General features: G+C 41.2%; 1 protein-coding gene across 4 annotated transcripts in view; it reads right to left on the bottom strand.

The window, feature by feature from the left end:
• Positions 1–27,636, bottom strand: part of HDAC4 (histone deacetylase 4) — a 192,495-nt gene that overhangs the window by 106,433 nt on the left and 58,426 nt on the right. For 2 of the 4 annotated variants that reach the window (XM_034785241.1, XM_034785239.1), the window contains exons 5-6: positions 8,557–8,697; positions 1,725–1,837 (exon numbers count right to left, since the gene is read on the bottom strand). In XM_034785241.1, coding sequence (XP_034641132.1) covers positions 1,725–1,837; positions 8,557–8,697 — 254 coding nt within the window. The remainder of the gene's footprint in view (positions 1–1,724; positions 1,838–8,556; positions 8,698–27,636) is intronic. The other 2 variants (XM_034785240.1, XM_034785242.1) reach the window with 1 other exon arrangement.

The raw sequence follows: 27,636 nt of genomic DNA, 5'->3' as shown, positions 1-27,636 counted from the left end.
GTTAGGAGCAGGGGTCCCAGGAGGGGGGCAGTCAGGGGACAAGGAGCGGGGGGGAGGGGGCTGGGAGGTGGGGGGGGGGAGCTGTCAGGGGGCAGGGGTGGGGAGAGGGATCGGAGCAGTCAGGGGACAGGGTGCAGAGGGGTTTAGATGGGTTGGGAGTTCTGGGGGGGGCTATCAGGGGGTGGAGAGTGGTTGGATGGGGCGTGGGAGTCCCAGGGGTCTGTCTGGGGGTGGGGGTGTGGATAAGGGTTGGGGCAGTCAGGGGACAAGAGGCAGGGAGGCTTAGGTAGGGGGTGGAGTCCTGAGGGGCAGTTAGGGGCAGGGGTCCCAGGAGGGGGCAGTCAGGGGACAAGGAACGGGGGGAGGGTTGGGGTTCTAAGGGGGGCGGGAAGTGGGAGGGGCAGGGGCGGGGCTAGGGCGGGGCTCCTCCCGTCCTCTTTTTTGCTTGCTGAAATATGGTAACCTTACCCTAAGTAAAGCTGTTGTTACGGGGGAGGCTATAATTACCCTCCCCCATACTGCCTGAGTCCTACTAAATACATGAAATAGAACTATTGTTCCTTTTATAAAGCCCAAACTAGAGTCTCAGCCACTCTCTTTAGAACAGCCATGGTGTATTGTGTCAGGCGAAGTGACCAATACTGCATTGCATAGTGACTTTGTGTTATGAGGTCCATAATATATTTTGATTGAAGGTTTTTAAAATTATGTGTTATGCAGTATTAGAAACTCTAATTGAGCCAAAATCTGTAAAAACCTAGAAAGCTCAAATAGCCTGGACTTTTGCTTCAAAAAGCACCTTTCCACTCTCCAAAATTACAAGTTGGAGGACAGCGAGATTAAACCAAAATTCTTCTTTGTCAGGAAAGTTTATAGATGTAAATGCATGTATAATATTCAAAGGAAACAGCAAATGCAAAGCCTGCAATGCGAAATACAGCAGCAGGGTCTGGATAATTACACACCGTCTTTCCAAATGTGAAGGTTACAAAATGACAGAGTGGGTCACGTATTTTCAGATTCAGTAACAGGAACACAGGAATTGCCAGACTAGATCAGACCCAACTCTAGTCTAGCATCCTGTCCCTGGCAGTGGCCAACACCAGATGTTTAAGAGGATGGTGCAAACACCCTGCAGTTTATGGCAGTATTTATTAATAATAACCTTTGTTTTTGTTTCCATAACTGATTAACAAAAGCTAAGATTTAAAGTGCATAAAGGTGAGAGGATGCTAACATTTGGTGGCAAATGTCAACACACTACAGGAAGCCTTTGAGTACTGAGCAGGGGAGAAGGAACTTAAACCAGGTAATAATATATTCCTCCATCCCTGTAATTGAACAATGCTTGTATTAATCCCCTGTATAAAGTGAAGTTATCCCACATTATAAAGTATGAAAATAAATATCTAACATCTTAAAATACTCAAGAGAGTTGGTAACCTATATTTGAGAACGGAACCCTCTTCAAGATTTGCCCCCAACATTCCTTTCCTTTTTTTAAATTTATCAATCCTTATTATGGCTACTGCCAGTTACCCCAAGCACAGATATTTAGGAGCAAACTCAGACCAAGCATGTTACGTACACAACACATTCAAATCTTCACTGGTTAGGAGAGTAGCCATCCTAATCAAGGTTCAGCTTTCCCTGCATATTTAAAAGCTTCCACAAGTTCATTGGAAGCAGAAGTGTTAAGCCCAAGGTAAAGAGCAGTTCTGTACCTCTGCTTGAATACTTGTGACTGATCCTGTAATTCCATTCTCAGCACTTATGTTATTAGAGCTGTTGTTTGGAGAACTGGGACCAGATCCAGGAGCACTGTTGCATGCAGAGTCTAAAACACATTCAAAAACAACTATTAGAAACAGTATAAACGATCTCTGCAATGCTATTGGGAGAGATCGATCAGGGAAAACAAAAACCCTGAAGATGTAATAAAACATTTCTATATTGAGAATATATCAACAAAGATGTACTTTCAAACAGCGGGTCCAAATATTTACTTACTTACATCTTTTCTCTGCAACCTTTTTTTGTATATTGTGTCTGGAACTTTAAATATGATTAAACACACAATAAACAATTTAGAAAGCATGAGCAAGCCAAGTCAGTCTATGTCAAACTGTTCTACTACAGTTTTATGAAGTGCCTCCTCCAATCCACTTTAGCCTTTTATCTTAATCATGCTCTCAGTCTTGCACAATTAGGTAACTTTCTGAGCTTTGACATTTTCCCATGCACTCTTCTTGTATATCTGAATTTATTCACGTTTTAAATGGAAAGATAGCTGTCAAGGGTCAGTAATGAAGGTATTTCACACCAGCACTAACATTTACTTTTACAAAAAGTGCCCCATTGAAAGTAAGGGGTTATTTGTTAAGAGCTGACAGTGTCCTCAGCATTCTATGAGAAACAGTTATTTCTCTGAGGTGTTGCCATCTACAGAATTGTAGCTTCAGTAGCACACAGGACCCTAACACCAATCTGGAGCCCTGGTCCAATATTGAATTAGAGGAAACAGTACTAATTAGATAATTAATACACTTCCCACAGCACCTGTGTTTTCCTTAGAAGTCTCCAATCCAAGTACTAGTTTCTTTCGATTCCCAACATGGAAGCACTAGGAAAGGACTGGAATCAGAAGAGTGTGAGCAGGTCTCCACGCTTCCAAGTGAGGAAGCAATGAACACAGAGGATGAAGTCTGACTTTCAAGTATACATTTATTTGCCCCTGAATTACTGGTAGATGTCTCCATGTGCTGCCTTCATATCAGGACAGAAAAATGGGAGGATAATTGAGAAAATAAAAGGCAACCTCATAAGAGTTGTTTTGAGTATCTCCAGACATCAGTCTCTTTACACTTATTGTCCTGCAGCACTTAACTGGCCAACTCTCCATCTCAGGGGTAGGCAACCTATGGCACACGTGCCGAAGGTGGCAAGCGAGCTGATTTTCAGTGGCACTCACATTGCTGGGGTCCTGGCCACGGGTCTGGGGGGCTCTGCATTTTAATTTAATTTTAAATGAAGCTTCTTAAACATTTTAAAAACCTTATTTACTTCACATACAACAATAGTTTAGATATATATTATAGACTTCTAGAAAGAGACATTCTAAAAACATTCAAATGTATCACTGGCACACAAAACCTTAAATCAGAGTGAATAAATGAAGACTCGGCCCAGCACTTCTGAAAGGTTGCTGACCCCTGCTCTATCTTCATGAAAACGTGCAAAGTTCCCAGATATTACACTGAAAGTCCTCCATGTAGATAGTGGTCAAAGTCTCTCAGAGGTAATAAAAACCCACACAGAGTTTGTCCCTAGGGAATCCTAGTCTGTTTTGGCCACTCACTAAGTACTGATTGAGCTTTCCCTTTCCACTGTCTCACTTGCAGAGCTTGTGTCAGGCCTACACGTCTAGCACTATAAGCCTCTAGGGATGGGTGTTCCCTTGGTCAGGGCAACTGCCTTTGACACCTTCCTCACCCACTTTATATGATTACTCCTTCCTAATTACCCACAACTTGTTACTTCTGACAGGCATGGCAAGATAGGACAGATACAAGTCACTGTCTCCAGGGCAGTCCATTGACCCCTCCCTGCACTGGTCCAGTGTGGAGCGTGCACAACTTATCAAAACACAACCACGAGGATTTTGTACTTAAAGTAAAACTTCACTTTATAATTCTATTGCTATACACCCTTATTATATGAACAACAAAATGCCACAACTTCACGTATGTTACCGCTATGTTCTTAACACCCCACTAACCAGGGTAAGTGAGACATCCGACTGAACCCAAAACATTTTTAACAGACTAGAAAGCTGCATTTCCCAGCTCCAGTGCAGCATTGCAGATTAACTGATTTCACGGCTACCAGAAATTCTTCTGGAGCATGGAGTTGGCCCATAGGAGCCTCTCTTATTTTGCATATAGCACAGTTTTCAGTGTTTCTCTTTTTATTATCTCAGAAGTATGCTTGGCAGAATTCCATTTTTTAAAAATAATTTTGACACATGATATAGATGTCATTTTTAAGCGTTTTTATCCATGTAAATTTTCACAGGTAATTATCTGGACAGAGGGAAAGGAAGTAGACTATAATTAAATGAGAGCAGCAATTGAGATTCGAAAAGTTAAAGCTTTATAACTGTTTAATTAGTATAGTTTGACAATTTTAATATCCTTAAAACCAAACTCTAATAAGTTCTCCAGCAGCATTTTTCTTACTTTGCCTATCTGTAAATTTTGACTGTCAGCACTGGAAATATTTTTTTGTCAGTTTGTGGTTGCACAGTGAAATCAATGTTTACCAACATTTACCAATAGCAATATAAGTCTTCCAAGACTACTTAGAAAGCAGAAATCACTGCAATCTTTTGACAGACATTCCAAATATGAGAAAACAGGATTTGGCTGACCCCAATATAATTTTCTGGTAGCTGTGATATAACAGCCTGATGCAATCTGGGACATTTCACTGGGATGTCTCAGTGGACATGGAGCCAACTGGTATGACTTTGGGGACACGATACAATTTTTGTTTTAGTTATTTAATTGCTGAAACCCCCTTAACCTGGTTAGTGCAGTAATTCAGCACATATTATGGTAGAAGTAGAGTAAATAAGTAGATTTTACGGTCCTCTATAATCAAGAGAAATTTAAGGATTAAGTAACAATCTAAAATTGACTGTCCACCTAGTAATGATTACATGTCGCATATTCAAAGGTAGCTTCTTTCTATAAATCTGCTACTAATCTGATTCCAAGCACTATTCATTTTACCTATGTGACTCTATAGGCTCTAGTGAATCGACATCCATTGCTACCACATGTCCCAGCCATGAAACTATGGAACCGTCTCTGAGCTTCAGCATCTACCTTCTCCATACCTTCCAAACAATACTATGAATTCTCAAGTCATGCTTCCCAATACACTTGTAAAGAGTGAGAAGCCAACAACAGGACTTATTTGAGCATGCATACATGTATGAGCATGCTTACTGAACAAATGGGAGAACCTTTTTCCCCTGTCCAAATCCTTATTCCTGACATTGTAAGCAAAAGTTAGTACTCAGCACTATTCCTTCCTATATGAAGTTAACCTACAAGCAAAAGGAAATTCTTTTCATCCATGGACTTGCCCAAAATAGCAATGCATTTCCTATTCTACTGCAAAGATATGAGAACGATGATATTACCAAGATGCATGCTCATTTAGTTCACTGATGACACTGGACGTGGAGAAAAGCTCTTCCAAAGTACTGTAGAAGAGCTTGAGAAGAAATTAACCAAATACTTCTTTTTAAAATGCTGATCAAGGATGTGGTTCCTCCTTAATTAGACATGTGACCATCACCCCAGCTTACAGAAGTGCAGACACTCAGCAATATGAGCACTGAGGCAGAAAATCCTTTTTTTTTCCCCCAACATCACTTTGTGGTTCGAAATAAAATTACTTTCTGAGGTTGTGAGACCTCTATAGCACCCCATTACATTAATGAATAAAGCAGTATGTTAAGCAGGCCTTCATACCTTTAGAACGTAATTTTTTGGGGAAAAAGGCGACTCTGTGTAAAAACAGCCTCATTACTCTTTCTTATGCCTTGCCTCCTGCTGCCAGGGTTGGTCTTCCTCTGTCCAATTAAGTGAGCACTAAGCAGCAGTATTTTGAGTGAAGAAAACCCAATTAACCTGAAGTTTCACTACTACCCTTCAACTTTCTCCACAATGGGCACCTGTGGCGCTTAATGAAAACCTAGACATTGTAAAAAGAACATTTTGGTTGGACAGAAAATACATGCACTTCTGTAACTAACAGGTCATGAGCTATGATTTATTGGATTCCCTGTGTATTACCTAAACAAAAGAAAAATGTGGCATTCAATTTATCTTTGTGATACATTCAAGCCTTAATTTCATCCAGGAGTATTCTCGATGGATTAAAAGTACAATTTTCCTCTGAAAAGTGGCTGTAAAAATGGCATTTTCAACTCAACACACGTACTCTGTATTTACCTAGAGTCTGACCCGCTGACTGTAATGACCAAAATAAAATGTTCATGCTTTTCATTCCTATTACTGCAGCAAGAGCCCACGCAGCTAAGAGCATAAGCAGGAATCTATTTTATTAAACTTAGTTCCAGTCAGTTACATCTGTAGACACCCAGCAAAGATGGTGTGCACAGGTGTCACAGAGGGCACCATGTGAAAACAATGAGGTTGCACAAGTGTTACAAAGGCCCTAACTTAGCCTGCAGAACCTTTGTAACAGGCAGTAACATGAGAAGGAAAGAAATAAGCTTGCCTCTCAGCTCTGTTGTGGAGCTTGCAGGGCTGCTGGTTAGAAAAAGCATCTCCTGCCTTGTAAACAAGAACATTTGGTAAGGCAATCACACACCCACACATACACTCATGGAACACATGATGCAATTTCTACAGAGTCACTTTTCAGAGCAGAGCTGAATTTTAAGTTGCATAAATTATGACATTGTGCTCTGAAGTGCCAGGGAGGGCTGAGAAAAGCAAAAACAGCGGTTGTCTAAATGTACTTACAGACAGCTCTCTCTAGATGGTGCTAAATATTAAACTTTATGATAATCTCGAGTCTTACCTAGTTTACCTCCTAATATGAAATTTATCCAAAAAAGAAATATGGATTACTTTTTGCAAGAAGTTGTGAAATAAGTATATATCATCTATGGTAAAACAACACATAACGTGTTTTTACAGTTAAAGTAGGGCTGTCCATTAATCGCAGTTAACTCATGTGATTAACTCAAAATAATTAATCATGATTAATCACACTTATAGCAATAGAATACCAATGGAAATGTATTAAATATTTTAGATGTTTTTCTACATTTTCAATATTGATTTAAATTACAACACAGAATACAAAGTGTACAGCGCTCACTTTATATTTTTTATTACAAATATATGCACTGTAAAAATGATAAGCAAAACAAACAGTATTTTTCAATTCACCTCATAAAAGTACTGAAGTGCGATTTCTTTATCATGAAAGTGTAACTTACAAATGCAGATTTTTTTTTGTTATATAACTGCACTCAAAAATAAAACAGCATAAAACTTTAGAGCCTACAAGTCCACTCAGTCCTATTTCTTATTCCGCTAATCGCTAAGACAAACACGTTTGTTTACTTTGATGGGAGATACTGCTGCCTACTTCTTATTTACAATGTCACCTGAAAGTGAGAACAGGCGTTCACATGGCACTTTTGTAGCCAGCGTTGCAAGGTATTTACATGCCAGATATGGTAAACATTCATATGCCCCTTCATGTTTCGGTCACCATGCCAGAAGACATGCTTCCATGCTGATGATGCCCGTTAAAAAAAAATGCGTCAATTAAATTTGTGGCTGTACTCCTTGAGAGGAGAAATGTATGTCTCCTGCTCTGTTTTACCTGCGTTCTGCCATATATTTCATGTTATAGCAGTCTCGGATGATGACCCAGCACATATTGGTTTTAAGAACACTTTCATAGCAGATCTGACAAAATGCAAAGAAGGTACTGATGTGGGATTTCTAAAAATAGGTACAGCACTCGAGCCAAGCTTTAAGAATCTGAAGTGCCTTCCAAAATCTGACAGGGACGAGGTGTGGAGCATGCTTTTAGAAGTCATAAAAGAGCAACACTCTGATGCGGAAACTACAGAACCCAAACCACCAAAAAAGAAAAATCAACCTTCTGCTGGTGGCATCTGACTCAGATGATGAAAATGAACATGCGTCGGTCCGCACTGCTCTGGATTGTTATCAAGCAGAACCCATCATCCGCGTGGAAGCACTTCCTCTGGAATGGTGGTTGAATTGTTTTATTTTTGAATGCAGTTTTTTGTACATAATTCTACATTTGTAAGTTCAACTTTTATGATAAAGAGATTGCACTACAGTACTTGTATGAGTGGAATTGAAAAATATTTTTTTTGTTTACTGTGCAAATATTTGTTATAAAAAATAAATATAAAGCAAGCACTTTATACTTTGTATTCTGTGTTGTAACTGAAATTAATATATTTGAAATGTAGTAAACATCCAAAAATATTAAAAATAAATGGTATTCTAGTGTTTTTTTAATTGCTTGACAGTCCTAATTTTAAAGTGTTTGATGAAGAACAATGGAGGTCCGCATGAGGCCCATAAAGAACATGGCATCAAAAGCATTTATTGTTTGAGTGGTACAGTTATGAATTATGCTTAGCAACTGGATCTATGAAATTAGTAGAGATACAGCATGAAACATTTCAAAGGTATTTTCCAACAACCTGTAATTTCTACCATCTTGAAATACTACACTGGCACCTATATCTGATTAACACAAGCTTAAAAACTAGAGCTGTGAAACAGAGGCTGTGGACTTGGAAACAATACCTTCACTGATGAATGTCCAAGGACTAAAGAGTTAAGGGTGCTAAAGGGAGTACAGAAATCCTGACTAAAGAGTTAATCAGATATATAAACAAGTTTTAAGATGGGAGCCTTATATAGAATGCGACAAGAGGCATGGCTTTCAGTTGCTTACCCAACATACCTGTGACATCCAGGGGACGCTTCTTAAGAGCAGTAACCACTGGGCCATCTTTCCTGCGTAACAGGGGACTGCTCCGTCTTTCAGCAACTTTCTGCTTTAATCTGGATCGTAACTTCAGGTTGGGTTCAGATGCTGTACAAAGAAAGGAAAATTCAGCACGGCATGCAGAGTTCCATTTAATATCATCTTATTCATTGTTTTCTGCCAACTATATTGGCTAATCTTCAATGAAGGATACCACAGAAATGTAAGAGAAATTAGTCATATGACATAATAATTGGAATAAAGAATTATCAGTATAATGAAAAAATACCAACAGATGCCTTCTGCACTAGTTCTGTTAAAACACTGATGATCAGGATTAATAGTGCTTTTTATAAAAATCAATGTTACAATGTTTTACCTATGGACTGGAGACAGTGGTTTGCAGTATGATTTGTTGTAAAGTTCATGAGATCTAATACAAAGTAAGATATTCACCAGTAATATATTTATAACCACTCCACTGCTGACTACTAAGCTTATCACAAAGGTAGAGCCTTGCAATGGATATTCTGTAAATTAATAAAAGCATTAATGGGCCTCTATAGCAGATAACAAAAGAATAATTATCTTAATTTTCCAAGCATAGTTCAAGGATTGTTGTCTGACTAACACACACCCAATACTTTGAAAGTTTATCTTAAAATGTATGACTACCTTAAGGTCATCAGGACTGCCAAGAGGAGGTTTGTGGCCCCAGGAAATTTGTAAAATTTGAACCCCTTTACATCATGTGATACACATTTCAACTATCCCCTTAAATGAAAGTTTCAGGCATGGGAATGTTCCAAGATGCTATATTCATCAAATGCAAGAATCAGGAGATGTGCACAGAACCTTCACCACAGCCTCCTAAGTAGGAATCATAAAAGAAACAGTGAACTGCCAGCACTTCGTGTCTCAAATAAATATTTTTCAATAGGTAAGGAAGCCATGAGAAAGGGAAAAGATTCCCACAGGAAGACATCTTTCTTTGTAAACTTGGTGCTCTCTTGAGTATATTTGAAATATTTCCTTGAGTGCTTCAAGGCTCCTGACATTTACTGGATTTGTGAACTTACCCAATCTTTCCCTTCCTCCGCTCTCCAGCAAGTTCTATGCTCTCACCACTAAATACTGATACACTTGATTCTTTGTGCCCAAGGATAGACAATGTAAAACTTCTTCAGCAGACTTGAAGTCGGATTTACAAACTGATTTTGTTTAACAAAGTCTGGCTACAGCTTTATTTCCCGCTAGAGTGTGTAGAAGGCCAATACAGAATGTTTTAATTGTGGAGAGCACACAAACTGGAAGTTGACGACTTCATGATCAAATATTTGCTTAAAAGTTCTCAAATATTTTGCTTAAATACTAAGTTGCTTAAAACTGTTCTCTGATGAAACTTTAGAAAAGGAGCGTTTCATGAATATACCACAGACAGAAAAAAAGTCTACCTAAATTTGCTTTAAAAAAGATAAAGGAGGTACTTTTAAAAAGTGTCAGACTCATGAAAATGATGTTTAAAATTCAATTTGAAATCCATCAGTGAAGGGCAAAATCATGTTATTTGCCATTTACATAAAGAAAGCAAGTGGAATGAATATAAATCTGTTTGCCAGAAGGACAAAATTAAAGAAGAGGCTATTTAAATAACAATTGCACTTTTTTCAATTTTAGTTCATTTAAAAAAAAAAAAAAAAAAAAAAAAAAAAAAAAAAGCTCTGCTTTAAAGGGAAGGACCTAATCTTAGTTTAAAAGAAGACAATAGACATGAGAACACTCAGAGCCTCATGGTAGATAATTTACACTTGCAGCAAATTTACATTTTAAATATACTAATTGTTTAGTCTATAATTTAAAAATGAAGCAAAGCAATGTTTCATATAGATGTGGTTATGTATATTGTGCATATATATGGAGTATCTACATATGCATGCAATGTAGGCATATTCTACAGTTGGTTAAAACATCTGTCTTCTGACAAAGAAAAATATGACAATATATATTACATTAAAATGAGGATTTCATTCATATTATTTATTCCTGTATGGTATTTGTGTGAATTATGTTTTGTGTCGGGAATAGACACATCACTGTATTTTAAAGGTATATAATGAACGAAGTGTCTAAGTATGAAACACCTTAAAAATGGAGAAAAAAAATCAGGGGATCAGATTAGCTAATTTTACAAATGATGCTACAGGTCTGAATATACTAATAAGAATCCTTCCCTGCAACAAGAATTTCAATGTGAATGAAAATAAGGAACCACATGCTTAAACAAAACATCTCCAAAGGAAGATATGACCATCCAAAGAAAACACACTGGAACTTCCCAGACAAATGTATTACATGGTGTTCTTCATCCCCTCCTCATATTGAGATAAATTTCAAAATAGTGAGAAGTTGTTTAAACCCTTACCATTCTACAACTAAAAGTTTAGACTTTGTTCTACAATATTCCTTTTTATTTTTTTATACTAATCCTATACAGAAATCTTTATCAAAACTCCAAGGACTTTTTAAACATTGGTATCCCATTTCACCTGTCATTCATATGTGTGGTACATGAAAATATCTGTATACATTTCACTAGGTGTTATGTAACTTGGAGTTAAGTGAATTGAATTAAAAACACCCTGCCAGCAGCACAGAATGATCTGAAATTCTAGGTATTTACATATGTCATTTCTGAATGTCTCAGAGTTATGAAGAGTTTCAATTTTCGACAAGGCATATTGAAAGCTCAGTCAGGACCAATAAGCTTTGTTTCTTTTACTGTCATCTTAAAAAAAAAATGCTGCCTAAATTTAAGAGACCTATACTTCAAAAGTATAAATAAGAAAATAACATGAATCAGCCAGCACATAACTCACACAATATTGTGTAGTTTGAGTTCAATTTTCTTTAAGAAATATCTGTTCTACTGAAAATCAACTGAAATTCATACCACTATACAATGTCTCCAAATGAAGTGTTGCTCAGAATCTTAATGCAATCTATAGTGCTTGGAAGTCAATCTCAAAAGCTTTGTACTCTTCAGGTCACGTAATGTCTTCTTATCTAACGGTATACACTTATTAATTCAAAAATTCAGTTAGGTACTTATTCAGCCAGATAATTAAGGACATGCCTAACTTTAAGCATATTGTTAGTCTTACTGAAGTCAATGGGACCATTCATATATTCAATTACCTTACTGAATTGTGGCCTTAGTGCCTCAGTTTATTTAGAGAAAATATATTACTCCTGGGACGAGTCTGCACCACTGCGCACATGCACAATTCGTGTCTCCTGCAGATTTCTTTGCTTCCCCACAGAAAAATGGGGAAGTAAAGAAATCTGTAAGGAACAAACGCCCCATCCCCGAAAGTCCAGGCATTTTGGTTCGAGCACCCATAGCAGCTGACAGAGACGTAAATGAGTGCGTGGGGAACGGGGGTTGGGCATGCATGTGTGTCAGTCACTGCAAGGGAGGGCGGGGCTGGGTAGGCATGTGTGCAAGCAAGAGACACTCTTGCTCAGTCTGGTGTGGAGGGATAGGGCTTTGGGTTGTTTGGAGGTAGGTATGAGGCAGGCTCTGTCCCCTCAGGCAGAGCAGAAAATGTAGCAGCCTGCCTGCCTAGTTGTTCCTATTGTTGTTAGTTAATTGGTCCCATTTGTAGTGAATTCCCCCAGGAGCATAAAACAGGTGTAAAACTTTTAAGGACCCTTTACATTACAATAAGGCTCCTTTACACCACTCTGGCAATGACAGTAAGGGAATCCTCAGCTAGGAAGATCTATGTGCTCTCTCACTTTTTTCCTGTGCCAGAGTGGCACAATGGGGTAGATTACAATTCAGGATCTATTTTACTTACTACCCATTTAAAAAAAAAAGACTTTGAGGAAAAATAAAATGTTTATCAAGCGGTCAATAAAATGTCAGGTCTGTCCGAACCAGGCACTTTCAAAAGTAGCTAGCCAGGATTATAAGTGGAATGCAGGGTATTGGTTATCAAGTATTTGTAACTTAACTCTCATGTGTTTAGGAAGTGGTGAATAGTTAGTGACTTTTTTCTGTACTGTAGTTTAAATAAATTACTAAAATAATTTAAACTGGCTTGATTATATTGCGTTATTTTGACAAATAAAATATGCAGAATTTAAAAATTTTTCACGCAGAATTCCCCCAAGAGTAATATGTTCTCTCTTCTCTCTCAGGCTTCTCTATTGCATGCGGAACATAGGGCGTTCACCACTGCCTTTATGGGGGCACACAAGCCTTCCTGCCATGTCAAAGCAAAGTCCATGGGCAAGGAGAGGGAGAAAACATGTTGTGAGTAAATTAATAACTTAAGAAATTAAGACATGTAGAACAACTGCTTCCCCGGTCCACAGGGTTTCCTAAACAAGATACCCATCGTGTGCTTTTCCACAGGATACAATATGACTTGAGCCATTCTATCTGGCTTCTTTCAGCCTCACTGTTTTCCTCCCTGAAACTATTCATTTTAAAGTGGTCTTCTGAAGTGACCTTACATACTGCCTCATTTGCTATTAAGGCTAGCAGCATAAGAGATGTAGCATTTTTCATATTACCAACACAACACATTTATGGGAGAAATAATCAGACAGATGTGCCAGGACTAAACCTATCTTTACAGTTATTAAGGGTAGTTCTTCAGTATTTCTAAGAAATACTGACTTTCACAATAAGTTTTGCAAAGGGCAAATGCTATCCAGGATGTATAAACAGAAGAATCTCAAGTAGGAGTAAAAAGGCTGTTTTACCTCTGTATTTGGCACCAGCGCAATACCAGATCCAGTTCTAGAACTCAAGAAGGATATTAAAAAATTGGAGAGGGTTCAGAGAAGACGCACAGAATCTAGTGATAGATTCCAAGAGCTCAATCTATTGAACATATCCAGCGCCTGGTGGGCCTGCCCATAGGCCCGTAATAATCAGGGGAGCGATGCCACCTGCTTCGAGGAGGGTGTGCAGGCTCCTGTGACCGGGACTAGGAGCGTTGGGATCATTTGCGATGCTCCAGTGACTCTAGAGCAGTGGTTCTTAACCTGGGTGCATGCACCCCCAGCGGGTGCGAGACGCCCTTTCTGGGGGTGCGAGACATGCCAGATTTTTTTTTAGAAGGTAAATCATCGAAAACACAAATTAAGTACAGGCACGTAACTACAACACAACTACTCTGTTCATCAAACCTATGTATTTATTAACATTATACATTTTTTAATGATTACTGTAATATAAAAATCTAGGTTTAAAGAACTGACCTACTGAAACGATTTTTGATCAGGGGTGCGAGAATATATTTTGAGAACCAAAGGGATGCAGGCTGCAGTAAAGGTTAAGAACCACTGCTCTAGAGTATACTAAAACTATTAGGAACTGTTAACTATCACTACTTACAACTATTTACAAAAGACAAAGTTTAAAGAACCATTGAATGAGAACTACTTGCTACAGCAAGAGGAACATTCCAGTACCAACACTAAGAAGGAACTGAGAGGGAGAGGGGGGGCCGGCAGCCACACTTATACCGGTGCATATACACGCCACTCCAGAGAGCACCAGAGCCGGTCCCCTATGGATACCACTGAGGGTATAAACTTACGGCACCGGTGCATGTGGCGAGTGCACACGCCTACAATAGAATGGACATGTGCTTGCATGGACAGCTTGGTAGAGCTGTGGGGAAGGGCTTCTTCTGTATTTTTATGTATGGCTCTTCATCCTAATTAAAATCTATGTTTATATTAAAACAACATGGGGAATATTAAATCTAAATAAAATTAAAATGACTTGTGCTGGGGGTTTGTTAGGATGAAATGTTTATTAGTGGTCAAAAGAAGCTTTGATTTTAGGATAAACAAAGGCTATTCACACTTCTTTTATAGCTTTGCTATAGTTTGCTTGCCTGACTGTAGAAGAAATCAAAATAGCAGTAGAGTGGAGTATACACCCCTGGCAGAGGGCTGGGGCAAAGGGAAAAGCTACTGGGCTGATTGGTGAAGTAGCCACAGCTGGGCCATGCCCCATTAGGCCCCAGCTGGCCTGTATAAAAAGGCTGGGAGCCAGGACCAACTGCACTCAGAGAGAGAAGAGTCTGGCTGCAGGGAGCAGAGACAAGGTACCTGAATGGAGCAGGGCTGGGGAAAGGCTGAGGAGCTGGGGAGCTCCAGCCTGGAAAGCCCCAGGCTGCGGTCTAGTATTAGGCCAAGGGGTACTGGGGGTTGCAGAGGGCAGCCCATGGGTAGGCCAAGGCAGCAGGTCCAAACCCAACCTTGCCTGTGATGAGGGGCCTATACTGCAGTCTGCCCCAGGGAGCGGGAGCTAGTTGGTGACTGGCAGTGGCCTTATTCTGAGGCGAGGTAGGGATAGTGGGTCGGGGTTCCCCAGGGAGGGGAGACCCTAGTACTGAGGGGTGTACTGCCAGGGGGCTGCACCCCAGATACAAGGGCACCGGGGTCCGGGAGGGACACGGGGGCCAGAGGACAGGCAGATCACCGGCCTGCAGGGGGCGCTCCAGGATGCTGGAAGAGCTAATTCCCAGAAGAGACCAGAAGGAAGCGCCACAGGGGTGAGTCCACTCCTCTACAATAGCAAAGGCCAAAAGTGCTTGAGTTACTGTAATGGCTACAGAGAGCATGATGGTGGGCATCCATTGCAAGCTGGCATAGCAGGAGGATGGCAACAGTGCCTCAGAAATATCAGAAAGAGGTCAAACTACAGTGATAAGCCAAAACAGGGGGTGCGTTAGTACATTACTGGAGCATGTCTCAATTAGAATGAGGTTTATTGGTACTAGAATAAGACTGATGAAGTTGAAATTTTATTTGTTGAAAACAAGTTTGATGGTATTTATAGAACACGTTCATAGTGAAGAATGAGAACGGAAGTATGGAAGGGATAGAAACATTCCCTCTACAACTAACTCTACATGTCATGACATTTTCTAACATTTCCCCTTCCCCAGAATACATCCACATCTTCAGTTGTGCTTTTTAGACAAAACCTGACTCTCTTTCTGCTGCAATAGGTGGCCAAAAGACCCTTTTTCAACTCCCACCTAATATAAGAACAACATGGGGAATATTAAATCTAAGTTAACATAAGCAGTACTCCCAATTTAATTTCTGGAATACAAAGTGGGAGCTCACCAGGGGCAGAAAGGGCAGCTAGGTTCATTATGGGGGCCAGAAGAGACAGTTCAGAGCTACTGCTCCTCTCCCCATCTGCTACCTTCATCCCCCAACAAAAGTTAATCCAATAAGGTCAAGAAACTGAGGGCAGCTCTTAGTTCTTCCTTTAGTTAGGGGCTATTTCAAAACAGCTCAGCTGCCTCATGTGCACCTTGGAGCACTGTGGTAGGCTGGGAGGGGAAATAGTAGCTTTCCTTTGATGCGTCACTATTCATGCTCCTTTTCCATCAGGACATCAAAGGGAAGCCATGGCTCCTTCCCCTCTCCCATAGCACTTAGCAGTGCAAGAGAGCTGGCTGGACTGCTTTAGTGTGGCTCCCGACTGAGGAAGCTGAACTAGAAACTGCACTAAAGCCTCCCCATTCAGGTTCTTAATCTAGTGTAGGTGGGCTAGGACAGAAGTCAGCAGGTGGTAGGAGAGAAGGGCTCCATGGCAGGTGATTTTCAAGCTTTGACTGCATTTGCAGCTAAAGCCTGTAAACGTGGTTTTTTTTTTTTCTTTTTAAGAAAATCCCTAACATGCATTTTAGAGTTGATTTTCTGAAAGGACATGGGGGAAGATATTAAAAGCAAGCCTCTCCCCCAACTTGCTGTTTGGTTTCTTTTACTATTTTCTAGAATGTCTACAGCTTGACCTGAATAGATGTTCTACAGAACTAAAATACTAGGCAATTTTTATGCATTTTACTTTTAGTAACATATATACACCCAAAGGCTATTCCCCTCCCCACTTTGTACAGGAAATACAGATGTCTTAATAGATTGATGACTACTTCTCATTAGAAGAGTATGCCCTGAAGTAACGTGTGGATATATGGTACAAAGCATGTAATGCAGGAGAACCAGAACTTGGATCACGTCAGCATCAGGAAATACAAGATGGGTGGGAAAACAAAGATTCTCTTAAACTTGAGTGACACTCTATGTAGTACAAAACTCAAAGACTTTCTCTAAATTATACTCCCACACGACATTGGGATTTCAGCCTACTCTATTTTCCTCTAAACAATCTTTGTCATAAAACAAGCCACTTCACACATCCAAAGGATCAGAATCAGCTCAGAGAGGTATGAAGTGTTTCTTGATGAATGCAGTGTTTTAATGACAAAATGTAATTTCTTTTTAACACAACGTGTTCAGTACAATTCTACCAGTTTAGCAATATAATACCACCCTACCCATGTTCTTGCAACATCAAAGAAACAAACAATTTTTTTTTCCACCCTGTAGCTATTGGGCATGTTCCCCTCCTGCTCTCACTCACAGACTCTTGCCTGATGCATGGAGACACATGGGAACGAGTGCTAATCAATAGGAGATCGTTGTTCTATTACAATTATCTATTTTCTTATCCTGCATCCATCACCACAGAATCTACGCATCTGTAAGACTGTATTCTTCCCCCCTTTAGAAAACAGCATCAATAAAGGAGACATGTCTTTTACATTGCTATTTAGAAATTGGCCAACTCAGTAGTTTAAACATTCCATACGATTGTCAGCATGTGTAGTGCATGGGCCAGTCCTTTCCTGTGACAGACTTCAGGAAAATTACTGACCGGTCATTTTGCTCCTCTGAAGCTGCCATCTACTAGGATTTTCATTCTCAGGCCTCAGCTACCTAAAGCAACATAGGAGGATCTACACAAACTCCTGAAGCTGTGGGATTTGGTGTGTTTTTTTGTTTTGTTTTTTGTTTTTTTTTAATCGCTAAAGGCAGCAGCAGTAGCAGGATGGAGCACAAACCACCAACTGGTAGTGACCCAGCACTAGCTGAAAAGCCAAGGTAAGCACAGAACTGCTGAAAAACCAAAGCAAGACATAGAGCACTGAAAAATAGATGCTAAGGCACCAGGGCAAATAGCAAAACCATGAAGATTAAGTGCCAAAGTGCTGGTGTCAAGCACCGGCATTGAAGCTCTCAGGCAAACTGGCAAGTAATTCTTCAATAATCTGAACCTTACTGGAAGACTGGGTTATGGAAAGGAATCCCCAAAGATGAGTGAAACAGTTCAGAGTAAAGAGCCTGAGTAACAATAGGAAAACTGCACTCCTCCCAACGCCCCTCCCCCTCTGACATTAAGGAGGATCCCAAGGGTAGAAGTTAATCTCAGTGGGCTGGGCTCATACTCTAGCCTGCTACCCCTCCTTAGGGAATAATCATGTCAATAATCAGTTTGGAGATTTCAGTTGTCTCACACCATGGAGCAGAGAATCAGGAGTGAGACTCTTGGCAGATGGTATCTTTTAGAGAATGAGGCCTTGTTTTCAGAGGCGGTGAGCACCTATACCTCCCGCTGACGTAAATGGGAGCTCAGCACCTTAGAAAAAAAACCATTCAGGTTAATTTTCACCGTGTTCTATAAAAGTGCGCCTATGTTAAAGAGACGTAGGAAATTTAGTACCGAAGTTCTACCTTTTACGCATTTAAGTAACCAGCACATTAAAAATCTGCTTATCTTTCTTCATTTGCTTTATGGACGGATGGGAAAACATTGGTAATCTGAGGTTTGTAAACATGGGCAAGTAATTTATGAGCATTGTTGGAAAAGATCCCAGGTCTACAGACTCCAAGTCTCCCTGGTTAGCCAGTAGACCAAATTACAAACTGATATATGTAGAGTCCTGTAACACGCTACGCAGACCTGTGAGGCTTGTGAAAATAACTCTGCTGGGCCAGTACCGTTCTAAGTTTGGCTGTGATGTATGACAGAGAAGAGGCAACTGAGGTTGAGGGGAAGGAAGGGAATTGGTATAGGGTTTACACAAGAAAGCCCATTCTGTGTACTCTGACTTTAGCATCTGAAGTTGGAGTTCCATGAGCCGGACTGGGCTGGCACTTCTCTCTCGCCCCCTCAGTGGTCAAGGGTAAGGATGATTCTTAGTAGTTCCTAGCCAGCCTCTCTCTGAGATCCAAAAGAGTTGTACATAAAGTTGCCAACTTTCCAGTTTTTCAAAACCGAACACCACAGGCCTTTCTGTCGCTTAATCTTCCCTCCCTGGGGACTCACCTGCCACCTGCAGAGCCGGGGTGGGAGGATGTGCTGCCGACCCCACTCCTTAAACGCCGTGCACTGTCAGGATCCCTCCTCCTCCAGCAGCAGCTGCTCTTCCTGCCCTCCCGGTGGCAGAAGCTGATCATGGTTACTGGACTTTTGGTGTCCAGTCAGCGGGGCTGACCAGACACTGCACAGGTCCCCTTTCGACTGGATATTCAAAAACCTGACACCTGGCAACCCTGTCAACTTGTACAGGCTATAAATTATAGTTTGTAATGGCAGCCATTTTCATAGTCCTAGCTTTGGACTGATGGGAAGTTGGTCTAGGTATACCTTTCCCGTTAGGAGTCAGGTTTTCCAGTCAGTCTTTACTGAAAAGAGTGGGCAAGTGCCCATTTCTTTATTTTGTTCTTATAACCATTTTTATACTAATGATGTTGGAGGGGACACCTCTGATGAATAACTGGAACAAACCCTGAGACTATATTGATTTGCTCACTTTTGGGAAAGGCTCAAATACAGATAGCAAGACAAAAACAATTTTTACAGTTAACAGATTTCAAGGCCTTATTTTTTATCAGCTGGCTTGCTCCTAATGAGGTGCTGAGTCCCTCCAGAACTGCTGAATTTCAGCAAAAATTAAATGCATTTAGCATCTTGCAGCATTTGGCCCATGATACTGTAGTTACTGTAGGATCTCAGTCTGGCAAGATGCTAACCATTCTCAGTTCCCATAGAAGTCAATGGAAGTTCAGGATACACAGTGCCTGACAAAGGGTGGTCGGCACCTTGCAGGATGGACAATCCACAAGAAAAAAAATAGGGTCTTTTCAGATATACAGAACAGTAACATCATTTCTCTTCCTCAGTCTCTTAAGTTTCGGTGTGTGCATTTCAGGACATTACATAGTATTCAAACTTCTCAAAAGTCAAGGGGTAACATGAAAAGCAAAAGCAAAAGAATCAGGATACAGGAATAACAGTAAGTGGGAACCTATATCCCTAATCATGTAAACCTGAATCATAGAATATCAGGGTTGGAAGGGACCTCAGGAGGTCATCTAGTCCAACCCCCTGCTCAAAGCAGGACCAATCCCTAACTAAATCATCCCAGCCAGGGCTTTGGCAAGCCTGACCTTAAAAACCTCTAAGGAAGGAGATTCCACCACCTCCCTAGGTAACCCATTCCAGTGCTTCACTACCCTCCTAGTGAAAAAGTTTTTCCTAATATCCAACCTAAACCTCCCCCACTGCAACTTGAGACCATTACTTCTTGTTCTGTCATCTGCTACCACTGAGAACAGTCTAGATCCATCCTCTTTGGGACCCCCTTTCAGGTAGTTGAAAGCAGCTACCAAACCCCCCTCATTCTTCTCTTCTGCAGACTAAACAATCCCAGTTCCCTCAGCCTCTCCTCATAAGTCATGTGCTCCAGCCAACTAATCATTTTTGTTGTCCTCCGCTGGACTCTTTCCAATTTTTCCACATCCTTCTGGTACTGTGGGGCCCAAAACTGGACACAGTATTCCAGATGAGGCCTCACCAATGTCGAATAGAGGGGAATGATCACGTCCCTCGATCTGCTGGCAATGCCCCTACTTATACAGCCCAAAATGACGTTAGCCTTCTTGGCAATACGGGCATACTGTTGACTCATATCCAGAACCATATTAAACAAAACTTCAACAAATACAAGAGTTTCTGACAAACTGCAACAGGTGTTGGAGAGGTTACAAAAGACCACCAAACCTCAGGCCTAGCAAAACCAATAAAAGATTAGCTGTCAGTGGATATTCTGAGACTTCACTACAATAGGCAGCAATTGTTTTAGCTCAGTGCATGGCACCTCAGCAGCTATATTAAATTTGAAAGAGGGTCAGCCTCATTTTAGGAAAACATCATCACTATTTTCTCAACAGCTGCAAAAAGGACTTGTACACTCAGACCCTCATAAAAGAATCTCAATGAATGGAAAAAAGGAGTTGCTATTAAATTCTTAGACAAGGTATATTACACAATGGAAGAAAAAAGTCACAAGAGCACTAAACTACTAACTTTTCAGTTAAAAAAATGAGAGACAGTATTTGAGTTACATTTTACAGTACGATCTTGCACTCAGAAACCATGCTTTTGCAGATTTATTTTGTTAGTTTAAAAAAAAAATAATTGGCTTTGTGGTGCTACAGAGGAGAGGGGAGGGATAGCTCAGTGGTTTGAGCATTGGCCTGCTAAACCCAGGATTGAGAGTTCAATCCTTGAGGGGGCCACTTAGGGATCTGGGGCAAAATCAGTACTTAGTCCTGCTAGTGAAGGCAGGGGGCTGGACTTGATGACCTTTTGGGGTCCCTTCCAGTTCTATGAGATAGGGGTATCTCCATATATTAGAATTCCCAATTCTGGCAACTGCTATTCCCTGTTTAAGGACTACTCCCATAACTGAGTGAAACAAATGAATCATTTGCAGTTTATTCTGTGCTCTTCAGGGTTCTTACCTATCCAACAGCAGTCTTATCCAGAACACCTTAAAATGTGGTCTGGAGACACAGAAAAGCAGGGAGAAAAAGGAGGTGAATCATCTTGATGAAGACAGTGATGTGGTAGAGATGAGCACTGAAAGAGCCACTACAGGAGTTCTTTGTACATGAGGACAGTGTCAGAGCAGAAAGGTCAGGTGGCAGATGAAAGTCACCAAGCAAAGAGTTGGCAGAAAAACAAGGTAGTGGGATGGGACAGCATTCTCAAGGCACAGGGTGATAAAGTAGAGGACTTCTTTAGGACCAGAGATAAGATTACTTGAAGGCTGTGGAAAGGAACAAGAAGCCACGGGAAAACTGAGGACAAGAGGGAGCAGTGGAGAAGGATTAATTCAAGGAATCATCAGTTAGAGAGGGGCTCTCTTGCCTTTATAATGCTCCTGCTTGGGGATAGTTTATTACATTAAAAAGATCAAATCTGTGTTTAAAAAAAAAAGGCCCCAAACATAGTCCATTTGTCACACCCAGCACATTTAGTCCTTAAAATCCCATGTAGTTCACCGACATAACGTGTCACACTCCAACATCTTCATCGTACCTGGGCTCTTCTTTGGTCCTCTTCTGTTCTTCTGCCAAGATAGTCACCCCAGCCCTACCAGATGGAGTGCAACTCTACTTTCCCCAGCGGGAACCCCCACAGCCTTTCTGCTGTGAGTTCCTCCTCCCCAGAGGAGCACTCATCACTCTCCCTGTTCTGTTCACCTCTCCTCTCAAGACAGGCCAGCAGGCATGCCTTTCCACTGCTTCCATGGCCCTCAGCCCTCCAGCTCTCTCAGATGGATATATCAGCAGATCATAGCCACTCTGCTGTTCTGCCTTCAGCCCTTTCTGACCCTCACTCTGGTTTGGGAATGTCAGCTGGCAAACTTGTTACTCTCCTGTCGTAAGCCTTCCTTCAGCACCCTCCTACAAGCATGGAGACATCAGTGGGTTAGCCCCTCCATTGCTCCCTTGCTTTCATCCCTCTCCAGCTCTCAGGCTTGGCTCTCTGGCTTGTAAGTTAGCAGACAACCCCATCTGCTGCCTTCAGCCTTCTCCCACAACTTCCTTCAGGGACCTCCTCCCTCTTCGGTACTCTCTGATCCTTTACAGTCCCAGGTAATGCACTGCCCTCTTAACTGCCCAAGCTGGGAGCACTTCTAATGGCACAGGGGAGCTGGACCTGCTTCATTTAAAGGGGCAAGACACCCAGTGACAACAGCCAGAATTTGTTATGGGGAGAGCAAGGGTGTCACATGCACGACAGAGAACAGAACTATAGAGAGTTGATGGAGGGGGAGGAGGTAAGGGAGGGAAGTAGAGGTCTGACAGAGGCAGCCAAGTCGAAGAGACTCAGAGATTCACATCATGGAAAGACAGACTCAAGGTGCATGACAGGAAGGAGAAAGGGAGAATTTTCAGTATTGACAGGGAATTAAGAAATGGAGAGATGGAGGAAGCAGCAGTGTTTGGTGAAAACGGGGTCATAATTTACTCAATTTTGAAATTTAATTTTAATATTTAAAGTAACCTTTGTGAGGTGTGGGGCTCTAACATTTGATGGGATGTCACATGTCCTACAGGTTTTTTAGAATTTTCTCAAACCAAACAGGACAAAGTATTTATTTTCACGGTAAAAATCCTAGATTTTAATGGGTTAAAGCCAAGATGATGGCTAGGATGGAATAGAGAAAAATAAATTCAAGCATCAAGTCAGAGTGAGAAGTTGAGCAAGGCCGGGGGGGAGGGGGAAAAAGGGGAGAGTTTTAAAATAAAAGATGTGGGAGACATGGGAAGTAGCTAGAAAGAACAGGAAGGAGCTGGTTCTCACCCTAAGAACTGTATTTGGGGGTTTCAGAAGCAGTGAAAATTAGATGCCCTGGTTTAAGATAAATTGAGATTCCAGAATATTTTTTCCGAATGAAGAACTAGAAACTTCTTGAGACTAACAGAAGTACTGGGAGCATAAGCTTTCGTGGGTAAGAACCTCACTTCTTCAGATGCAAGAAGTGAGGTTCTTACCCACGAAAGCTTATGCTCCCAGTACTTCTGTTAGTCTCAAAGGTGCCACAGGACCCTCTGTTGCTTTTTAGAGATTCAGACTAACACGGCTACCCCTCTTATACTAGAAACTTCTTGCAACACTCCAAACTAAATAGTGGATGGATGGGAGAAGTATATTGCTATTAATATACAAAGAAAAAGAGCATTTTCCTATCAGTAAGGAAAATGTCCAACTTGTAGCTGAAATCGGCAACACAGACAAATTCTGTTACCTGTGCATGATCTTGTGGGTTTTAGGACAATGTATGCATCTAATATGTCCACTAATCTGTTTTTTCAACTGTATTTTTCTCATGATTATAGCTTTCTCCTAACGTAAAATTATTTTATAGGATGATCTTAACATTCTCCATGGATAGAACCAACAGTCCTACAATGAACAGATCCAGTCTCTCACAAAAGAGCAGACCTGATTGATGTTTATCACTACAAGGACTGACTCCTTTTACTCCAACAGAAGCTGAATAGGGTTTTGTAGACTCCTCCTTGCTACCTACTGTTCCATTATACTACTCAAAACAGGTGCCTTCAGGTCATTTATTCAGAGTGATCTGGGTTACTTGGTAAACTGGGTGCAAGGAAACAATTTTAATATGCATTTTAATATGGCTAAACATAAATGTATAGTGATGGGGCAAGGCCAGATGGCTATACTAAAGCAGTGAGGAACAGGTATGTTAGCCCCAGGCTAAACAAATCCCTGGTACCATGATAACCAAATGGCAGTTGCTCCAGGTTAATCTGGGGCCAATTAAGATCCTTCTAGAAAGCAGTGGAGATAGCTAAGTTGATTGGGACACCTGAAGCCAATCAAGGGCTGGCTGGAACTAGTTAAAAGCCTCCCTGTTAGTCAGTGAGGCGTGCGTGTCAGGAGCTGTAGGAGGAAGCTGTGCTGTTGGAGGAACTAAGCAGTACAAATCCATATCAGGCGCAAGGAATGAGGCCCCGAGGTAACAGTGAAGGAGATATTGAGTGGGGGCTGCTGTGGGGAAGTGTCCCAGGGAATTGTACACATCCTATTTCAAAAACGTCAGCTACCATAGCTGCTATGATTATGGTCTCTGGGCTGGAGCCCAGAGTAGAGGGCAGGCCCGGGCTCCCCCCTCTCCTCCTCTCCCTGATTAATCATTGAGACTGGGAGACAACAAAGACTGTGTGAGGGAGAGCTGCTTCTCCTCACCTCCCTTGCTGGCTTATGATGAAAATGGCTCAGTAAGCTGTGACCCTTGCCCCTAGAGAGAGAAGGGCTACGTGGAGGGTCACAGTGAGCCTCTGAGGCTAGTGAAATCTGCCAGAAACACGGGACCCATGGAGACAAGGAGAGAGCTTTGTCACAGTATAAATCTAGGAACAAAGAATGTAGTCCATACTTACAGGATGGGGGACTGGGAAGCAGTGAGTCTAAAAAAGATTTGGGCATTGTGGTAGATAATCACCTGAACGTGCGCTCCCAGTGTGATGCTGTGGCCAAAAGAGCTAATGTGATTCTGGGATGTATAAATAGGGGAATCTCAAATAGGAGCAGAGAGGTTATTTTACTTCTCTATTTGGCACTGATGTAACTGCTGCTGGAATACTGTGTCCAGTTGTGGTGCACACAATTCAAGAAGGATGCTGATGAACTGGAAAGAGTTCAGATAACAGTTGTGAGATCAACTAAAGGATTAGAAAACCTGCCTTACAGTGAGAGACTCAAGGAGCTTAATCTATTTATCGTAACAAAGAGAAGGTTAAGGGGTGACTCGATCACAGTCTATAAATAGCTACATGGGGAACAAATATTTAATAATGGGCTCTTCAGTCTGGCAGAGAATGGTATTACATGATCCAATGGTTGGAAGTTGAAACTAGATAAATTCAAAATGGAAAAAAAGTGTATTTTTTTTAATTGAGAGAGTAATCATCATTGGAACAATTTACCAAGGGTGTGAAGGATTGTGGGCCTTGAACCCGGGCCCAGGGGTCCCCAGGCAGTGCTCAAGCCACGACTGGGAACCAGCAGCTCACCTGAGTAACCAGAGAAAGGAACCAGCGAAATGATAGCTCATAGAGGGTCCTGCCTCTGAAGCTCCCTATTGGGGGAAACATACAGCACCCCCAATAGACTGAGGAGCTCGATATGAACCAGGAAGTAACACAGGAAGTTGTTCAAGCAACTAGAGGAATTCCTGGCTGGCTGTTACTACGGACCCCTCTTGCTTACCTGACTCCTGAGCCCTGCATTCCTGCCTGTTCCGGGTCCCTGCTCTATCTCAAACTCTGATCTACTGCCAGTTCCTGCTTTCCTGCCTTTCTCCAGGTCCCTGCTTCTATGCCTTACCCCCAACACTGTCTGAGGCGCTGACCCCTGCGCTGACCACTAAGATTGACTCCTGCCCAACTGCTAGACCTGACCACCTACTCTCCAGTAACAGATAATAATCATGGTGGATTCTCCATCACTGACAATTTTAAAATCAAGATTGGATGGTTTTCTAAAAGATCTGCTATAGGAATTATTTTGGGGAAGTTCTATGGCTTGTGTTATACAGAAGGTCAGACTAGATGATCACAGTGGTCGTTCTGCCCTTGGGACCTATGAATCTATTAATCTTATTCTAAATTACTCTCAGGTTGACAGGTGGGACTGATGCCAAAAATGATCAATAATGAGGTTGTCACAGAGCTGACAATACAAGTCAATGGTTAACTATTTCCCACCAGACCTGGTTGAAGGTGGATCCTACAGTGGGCACCTTTAAACTGCATACCATTGTGGAATATTCTACCAGTCCTAGCTGAAAGTCCATTAGAGAGATGACGACTACTACTAGAAATAGTAGAATCTCTCATAATGGAAGAAACATTTTAAAGTACCCCGCAACTATATCTCAAGCCTATTAATGCAGAAAAGGCAATTGACTGGGTGGTATGGTCATGTCTGTTTTTAACTATATTCTGTGTGCAGTCATGGAATGGAGGGTAGCTTTTCAAACATGGATTTTGGCATTATTCAAAGACACTAGTATTTGTTTGCTAACAAATGGCTCCTGCTTTGCCGTTTTTCAGCTCAAATAGGGTGGTAGGCATAGTTTCCCAGTGTTGAATAGAATGAAAATCATCTCCACATCAGAACTTCTGGCCTGCTTCATCTGGCCTGCTTCATCATTCTTTTAGCCATAAGAATAAGACTGATAGAAAAGAACAAGTTAGCTTTGAATGCTCTTCTTCCATACTAGTCCTACAGTGGCTATTTCAATTCTTTTACATCTCAGAGGATTGATTTTCATTATGGTTTCAAGATGAAGGTGTCCAAGTTTTGAGGCATGATTCTCACTACTGACATGAAGGCTTCATAAGAAGTAGCTAAATCCTCTTCCCTAATGTCCCAAAGGGATTTAAGTACCTCAGCCTCCAGATAAACTCGATCCTTCCCAACTGTGTAAAACTAATTTTGAGCATTTCTTGCCACTGATGTCATAGTGACCTCACTGAACGGAATGACATTACAAGCAGCTGGCTAAGTCATATTTTTAGCAAAACTGATAACCCCTTGCCATTCAGTCAGATTGCTTCCACTATCTGCCCTGAAATTCCTCTTACACCTTCTCAAAAAGATCAGTACTTTCCTATGGTAAAACTGGAAATATGAGTTAAATGTAGCTGGGCCAGTCCACATCAGCTGACAATCTAACTCAAAATCAAATGGAATGTTCTTTGTAGCTTTAGGGAAGAAGGCAAAATTACCTTGCCAAATTTTAAACCTCATTTTTGGGATGTTACGTTAGAAAAATGACCCTTGACATGCTTCACAGCTACCTGTCCTGTGGGTACCAATGGAAAAGGTTCTAATAGGAACCAGCAAATTAAATTTAATACTTGTTGATACAATTACATGGACTCCAGAGCTACTTGGATCCCATCATGATTTTGGTTAACTGGCATCTTCAATGGAAAATGAGACAAAAACTGAAATATTTCCTCAATGCCTCTCTCTGCTCCTACTCCTTAACAATCCTGATCTCAAAAGATCTAGCCATACAAAAGCGCTCATAGTAGATTGAACCAAATGTAATACAACAAAATTAACCCAGTTTTATACCAGGAAAAATACAGGAACATGGAGAAGATGCACAAAACCCGTTCCTCTCACTGCTTTCCTCACATATGCCGTTATGCCTACTGTGTATGGTACAAAAACAACAAAGAGTCTGGTGGCATCTTAAAGACTAACAGATTTATTTGGGCATAAGCTTTCGTGGTTAAAAACCCACTTCTTCAGATGCATGG

Source organism: Trachemys scripta, chromosome 11 (assembly GCF_013100865.1).
Source record: "Trachemys scripta elegans isolate TJP31775 chromosome 11, CAS_Tse_1.0, whole genome shotgun sequence".
Classification (NCBI taxonomy): domain Eukaryota; kingdom Metazoa; phylum Chordata; order Testudines; family Emydidae; genus Trachemys; species Trachemys scripta.
Note: the sequence above shows the minus strand (reverse complement) of the source record. Positions and strands in the feature narration are given on the sequence as shown.